Genomic DNA, 7,634 nt, shown 5'->3' on the forward strand with positions numbered 1-7,634 from the left:
ATATATATATATATATACATATATGAGACAATGGTGTGTGTCAGAAAGGGCCAGATAAGCTTAAATGTTTGCCAATACCTGTGTTTTAGTCCCATATTCCTCTATGGCGCCTTCCACATGTCTCAATACCTCTTCAGATCTCATTGTAAAACTAAAACAAAAGTGGCTTCCATTCGGCTTTTGCCTTTATACTTTAATACATGTAAGAAAAAATCTAGACCAACCTGTTCCCTTATTCCCCTCACTTACAGCTGCACAGTAAATCAAATCTCTCTTACTGTTGTATTTGCCAGCTCTAGTAATATTGCTCAACAAACTGCTAAGAGGTAATAATGGATTGGACAACGTATTTAGATTGCCCTGCATTCACACTCTAAATGCAAAGAAAATAGCCACCAATTGTGGAAACTGTGCTTGTAGGAAAAAGGCACAGAGTCAAAAGATTCCTAGTTATTACAAATTGGCAATGCCCAACTTTCAGTTATATAAAAAAATCCTCAGTTGTCTCCTAATTAGGAAAAAGAGAATAGTTGGCTATCAGTATAAATGCAGCTGTCCTTTAAAGACCTTAAAGGTTAATCAAACAACATGACAAGAATGAGAAACACAGAGATAAAGTTGTGGAGAGGTTTAAAACTGTATTAGATTATAAATTGATTTCCTGAGCTTCAACCCTGTCATGAAGAACTGTTCCATCCATCACTGGCAAATGGAAAGTTACCTTGTCAACCTACAAAGAAATGTTCACAATCTTATTTTGTAGGGTCATTTTACAGCAACTAGCCTTTGTGATAAATGCTCTTACACAAAAAGAGAGCATTAATCACAGAAGTAGTAAAAAGAACCATGGTAACCCTGGAGAATCAGCCGGCGGCTGAGCGGTCTAGATACTAACTTACACCATGTTTTTCAGAGTTTTATTTCTAAAAATCCTTTGCCATCCTCTCATGACTGTAAAAAAATACCTCTTTGTATTATTCACACAAAATCCCAATGAAAAAAACTAATATAAAACTAATATAAAACTACTATTTTATAGTTGTAACATGGCAAAGTGTTAAAAGGCTAAAAGGTGTGAATACTTCTGCCAAATGAAGTCCTCCTATCAACATTGCATTTCCTACAAGTCAGACATTTGAGATCTGTCTTGGTTTGAGTTCCACCTCCACTCCTACTGCTGCAGGAGTTATTGTTTGGTTACTGTTAATGGAGCATTTTGTCTGCTTTGTCACGACAATGAGGCAGATAGTTAAATAGAATAGAAAGAAAAAATATTCTTGATATTTGCACACCTACACTAAGAACAGGGCCAATAATAGGGAGCTGCAAACCTTTTGCTGTCAGGGAAAAAGTCATGTGAAAGGAGATGACATGTCAGATTGTGCTTTAACAGACTGAGGCTTACAGAAGCCGAACACTGCAGTAAAATAGCTTCTTGTAATTCTCTTTTTACCCGTGTCATTCTCCAAATTACTGACATTTGCCGAGGAGCACTTTAAACAACATTTTAGTGCACAGTGTTCAATCTTAACAATGTTTCTGTTTGAACAAAGAATCTTGGAGATTTTATAACAAATCCAAAATAATCTACATACTATGATATTTATTACCTTCCATTAGAAGAATGGATGCATTTTATCTAAAGTCTTCAGTATCCTTCATAAAACCTTTGTCTTACTTCTCATTTTGACACTTACTGTATCTTATTGCAAACCTTTGGGGCTTTAACATCCTTACCTGTACACTGAGGGCCAGTAGATGATAGAATAACATTAAAAAGTAGTTATTATAACTGCTGGTATTCCACTACTCTTAAGCTTATGTAAATACTTCAGGTTGCTTGTATAAAAACTTGAACACAGTAAAACCCTGTGGTCCGGTACATTTAGCATCAGCTTTGACCTCGGTCCCTCTTGTGGCAAAGTGCTGTTTTGACTCCAACTGGTTTGCACAAATTACAAGGTACTCTTTATTGTTAAACACCGCCACACACACACACACACACACGCCCCAACACATCTCCATGCAAGCACACACTTACACTCACTTAGGGTCCCTCTGTGTATGTGTGGGTATGTCTTGTGGTCCAGGTTTGTTGATATAGCCGCAAAGAGGCAGCTTTCGCATTAAGAAGGGGTATTTTACCATTAGATGAAGTGTTGCTTTGTATCCACATAAGCTCTCAGACATAAACATGGACAAATGGGTGTATTGATGAATAGAAAGTACCTGATTTAGCAACAGAGGCTTATTTATGCTCTGACTGAAAGGATGTAAGCTGTTCTATCAGCCCATAGGATGATGTAGAAAAAAATGAATAGAGGAGTAAACTAACTGTGAAATATTTCTACAGACAGACTAAGGCTTAATAAATCACTTCTAATTGTTTCTAAAGGTTTTGGTGGGTTTTGCTTTCAATTGTCTCTCGGTGTCTTCATATCTGTTTGTTTTGATGTGTTGGAAGGCATCTATCATAGGCTTAATAATTACAGGCACATATACACACACACAAGGGTGCTCTGTGAGATTATAACTCATGTATTGATTTAAAGTCGATAAACAGAGAAAGCCAATGCATCATTTTGATTAACATCTCTATCTGCAGATTCTTTCCTGTCTTTTGCAGTGATTTTCAGGGAATGGCATCTGCTCTTAATGTGAACCATTTAGATCTTTGATCATTCAAAGTTTTAGAAAAATGTGGACAGTTTGCTGGAGTAGATGAAAAACAGAAATAAAGTTTAAGTTTGAAAAAAATAAAAGCGATTCCTTTTAACATTTTTTGAGGGAAAGGCTGAGGCAATTTTACATAATCGCTGATGTTTGTTGTTTTAGTGCAACTATATTTGGGAATTTTCAAGGGTTGTTTATTATTTTCCTTTAGTGTTCACCTACTCCAGATAGTTTGTTGGATTAGTCCGTTCTTAAATCATTAAACCATCTAGAATTATTTTTGCTTAAAATACTTTACAACAGTTTTATCCATAAAAAAAAAAATCCCTGTTCAGAAAATTCTCTCAGATAAACTTTAAATACATTTTGAGAATATTCCCTCACAGAGGCAAAGCGAAGCTCAGACACTCATTTTTTTGTTGTTTTTTTTTATTATTTTTATCAGACATTTGTATCTGTGTATCTGTACGTATGCTTTTGCTTGTTAACAGATATTTCCACCAAAAAGCGATGGCAGGGGATTTAGTGGAGCTACGTCCTGGACAAGTGGGTCCAATTAGTCTTGAAAAGCACAAAGTGCACTCTCAGCCCAAACCTTAGAATAATAATTTACTGTTTTTTTAATACACAAACCTATACACTCATTCACTAATGGTGCATCGTGTTTATTCAAACACACTGGGTGCTACACTACAGCATTAGCAGTAACACCTAAACCTGCAAACCAGCAGACGGTTGCTATGATTAAATCAAGTTGCAATATGCTGCGGAATTATTAAGGGTTCCAAAGCTTAAAGTTGTCAGAGTCCAGATCAGGGGCACCGGCAGACTCCATAACCGGTTAACGACCTTTATAAATTGATTTCTATGTCTTAACATTTTCTACAAAAGCTGTACCTTTGAAAAGATTATTTTTACTTGCATAATGAATAATAGATGTCATAAGCAGTGCTTGCATGTGTGCTTGGATTAATTATCTTGTTTAAAATGCAATGTGCATACTTGTAATTGATGGATTGTTATCCATTAATTAGGCCTGACAATTTTGAATCTGAATTTGAATATTTTGTTGCAGGATAGGATACTACATGTAGCTCATCACAGATTAGGTCTACATTCATTCACCAGGGGTAAACTGATATGTATTTGGTCTATTTTTTGTTTATTAATCTATTATCTTAATATTTTATCCCAGTCTTGTTTAATTCAAGAAGAATCCTGCAAAAACACAAACTTTACAATTTTAGTTTTTTTTTTTAAGTGCAATAAACATGCACTCTTCATTCACCAAACTTTTTAAATTCATTCTGCTAATCTTTTCAGAATTTCGATGTATTTTATTTATTGCTTGAAGCTTAGTTTTGCACAGCGTGCATCGCATGGCATCAAGCAGGTTATCACATAATCCTGGCAGAGATTTCCAGGAAATTGAACTTATAGTAAATCCTGCTGTGAATACTAAGTATATATCTGACTGGTAAGAAGATATCCTCACCTCTTCGCAAAACTGAAATCCTTTTTGCTGAACCATTTTATCCTTTTCCTAATTTCATAAATGTATAATTTTGGACTGAAAAACATTAAGTGCTCTCACATTGCTTCAAAAGAGGATGAAATGTAGCAGTGTCATAATCCACATTGAGGTAAACATCAAAGGTAACAAAATCTAATGGCACTATCCCAGAGCCCTTTAAGCTGCCATCACAGCTTCTCTCGCCTTTTACATATATTCATGCATCTAAATATGCATTTTATTTGGGTCTACATGGGGGAAAAAATATTTCTTTGAAGCATCAAGTCCACCTGCTTACATGATGTATTCTTGTTGTTTATTATAGACCCAGTGACATACATAGTATGTGTTTACTTGGGTAAATAAAGTTTAAAGTGTGTTCAGAGTGTGTCACAGCATCAGTATAAGACACTTTTGCTGTTCTGTCACTATTTCTAGATTTTTCCTTATTTTAAGGTCTTCTCCAAGCTACAATATGAAACAAATGAAAAAAATTATATATATTAGAAAATAGAGGTAAACTTTTCTAAATTATGATACATTTGGAGAACGATTAGTATTTAAAAAACAAAGTTTTTGATCACATTGCCTGAGGATCCTAAAGACCTATGATCAATTCTAGTATTGCTCGTAAAAAGCTGGAGGGCTTGGTATTTTTTTATTTATGTGTTCTTCCTTTTTAATTTTGTTGGTAATAAAGAGAAATTTAACTGCCTTGGTTTTTTTTCTGAAGTACACAAGGACAGTTTGAGTAAACACAAACCGATCAGTATTTGTCACTTTGTCAAAACCATTTTGAACTTTCTTTCTGACTGTCTCACCTTGAACACTGGGTCCATCTGTCCCGTTTCATGACAGGTATTCTCCATAGATAACTTGTATTTATATACCGTATTAACATTTTATAATCCATTATTTAATCATACCAACTGTTTGGTTACTTAATAAGTGGTACCTCATCACCAAAACAAATTATTTGTCCATAAAAAACACATATGTAATACTTTTGATTTTGATTTACTGAAACAAATGCTTCTTGTTTTCCATACTTGTGGTATCTGTCTTTTGGATTTAGGAAAAATAACACCTCACAAAAATTCAACCACACTTAGCTTGTTAGATTATTGAATATATGACAACATTACAGAAAATTAAATTTTTGTTATTTTGTTAACTCATAGAGTGAAAGTTTTGTTTTTTATATTTAATTGGTCTTGCCATGTTTGATGTTACTCTACTTTTATTATTGTTTGTTAAGTAATTTCATACTTTTTAGTCCAGTATCTCATTTTTTTTTTTCTTGTGATCTGTTCTCTTTACGTTTGGAGTTATTTATCTTTGATCACTATTAGTCTTACCCCGTTGTTTAGAGGTTTCCGTGTGGATTCTTCTGTTACATTTTTTTGTCTGTCTGTTTGCCCTGTTTTAGACTTTTAACTTTCCTGTTTTCATTTTGTTAAACACTTTCAAAATGTTCGTCCAGAGTTCCTGTCCACATTTTGGTCCAACTCTAAACCACACAAAACCTATAACTTGACAGATATAGATACATCTACTGTATATTGCTAATGAAATTAAGATATTTGAGATTAGACTAATGTATCAGACCAAAACAAAATGTCCATCCTAAAATTTGAATTTGATAAAAACATTTTAATACCTGTTAGAAGGTGGTTATTTTCATAATTTATCTGATTATTTATTTATCTGACAGAGGAACCTCATCATAATGCATATTCAAAGGTATTGAGCCCAACTATTTGGCACACAAACAGTTAAACATGAGTGGTTGTATTTTTTTACATGTTAGTTTGTAATCAATATCTGAAGTAAAGAAACACACAAATTATATGAAGAAAGAGATGTAAAAAAAATAAGGGGAAATTTGTTACAGCAGCATCTGTAACTTTTGCTGCATATTAGTAAAATGGTGTAAACATTCTTTAAATAAAAATGCCTCTTTCTTCCCTAACGATCTTTCCAGATTTCTTAGCAGGGCGGTTGAACAATTCTTCCTCCGTCTTTATGTTTTTTGTAGTGTTCCTTTAGGATAAGCACGGAATAATTCCACCTTTATCTAACCTTTGTGTCTTCATCTCTCCTCCCAGGATCCCTCCTTCTCACTCCTGCTCCATGACAAGCTTCAGGTGCCAAACAGCTCTCGGCGGGCGTGGAATGAGCGAGACAGTCGCTGTGATGTCTGCTCCACTCATCTCACCCAGCTCAAACAGGAAGCTGTACGCATGGTCCTCACCCTCGATCAGTGGGATCTGTCACCTACTTCTTCGCCTCCGGCTCGCTATGGATCTCATGGACACACAGGACCATCAGGAGCCTCGGGAGTACCAGGAAGTCAACTTTCACGAGAATGGTCTCCTACAGTTCTTCCCTCCTCCTCTGTGACTGCCTCATACACTCTTCACTCGTCCTTTCAGTCTCCCTCTCCAAGCCCTAGTCAGACACCAACGCCAAGCCCAAACCATGGACAGAGTCCCTCAGGGGTGCAAACATCCAGCTGTGGTCCTACAAATCAGCAGCTCCAAGGGGCAGGAAACAAACTGGGATCAAAACCTAGCTCCCTGGGTCTTGGAGCAGGGGTAGATCGAAGGAATAGCTCCCCTAGTTCAGGAAAAGCCAGCGCCCAACTGCAACCAGTGAGTGGAGTAAACAGTCCAAGTAATATTGGTGGAGGAGCCATACTGAGTGCAGCTGCTTTACAGGCTCATCAGCAGCAGAACCGGACAAATGGAGGAGTTACTCTGTATCCATACCAGGTAAGGCACTTACACATACAGGGTTTTGAATGTGAGTGTACTTTTAAAACAGACTTATTAACGTCATCACAGTTAACAGATAAGATATAAACTGTCCTCTTCTGTGAACAGAGTAACCAAATGATAACAGATTTGTGTGAGAAGCATAAACAGAAAAAAAACTAACTCTGAGTTTTTAAAAGTGGTTATTTTCAAAAGGTACTGTTGCATCGTGTTATATTTCCTACTAAAGTCTTGTTTTTTATATTTTGGTGATCATGAACATTCAAGAAAGTAACCGTTAAGCTGTAACTCATGTCATGACCACAACCCACAAAACCCCCAGAGCTAGTTCCCACATTTAGCCCTGTCCTTCAGGGTGTCTTGCCACTGACCACTTGGGTGACATTCTATTCATCTGTATTGGGGAAGGTTTATGGTTGTTTTTTTGCCTTACCTCTGCCCACATCTTATACACAATATTTGAAAAATGCACCTTATGGCAGAGGTGTTGCAGACTAGGGTAGAAGGTTGTAGTCTCTGCTGTGATTGACTGATGGAGTGACATTAATCAGGGCTGTCAATTCTAACCTATTGGGCGTAAGACTTCTGCATCTCAGTGTCTTCACACGCTCACACTCTGACAGACATTAAAACTCAACTCCATTCCACTTATTTATATGTAAAAATACAAA

The 7,634-nt window shown here is 36.1% G+C and overlaps 1 protein-coding gene across 2 annotated transcripts in view; it reads left to right on the forward strand.

The window, feature by feature from the left end:
• LOC107097817 (kinesin-like protein KIF26B) overlaps nt 1-7,634 on the forward strand; it is a 90,126-nt gene that overhangs the window by 33,835 nt on the left and 48,657 nt on the right. For both annotated transcript variants that reach the window (XM_015395120.1, XM_015395119.1), the window contains exon 3: nt 6,295-6,960. In XM_015395120.1, coding sequence (XP_015250606.1) covers nt 6,295-6,960 — 666 coding nt within the window. The remainder of the gene's footprint in view (nt 1-6,294; nt 6,961-7,634) is intronic.

This window comes from Cyprinodon variegatus, unplaced genomic scaffold, assembly GCF_000732505.1.
Source record: "Cyprinodon variegatus isolate N-32 unplaced genomic scaffold, C_variegatus-1.0 Scaffold726, whole genome shotgun sequence".
Taxonomy (NCBI): Eukaryota; Metazoa; Chordata; class Actinopteri; order Cyprinodontiformes; family Cyprinodontidae; genus Cyprinodon; species Cyprinodon variegatus.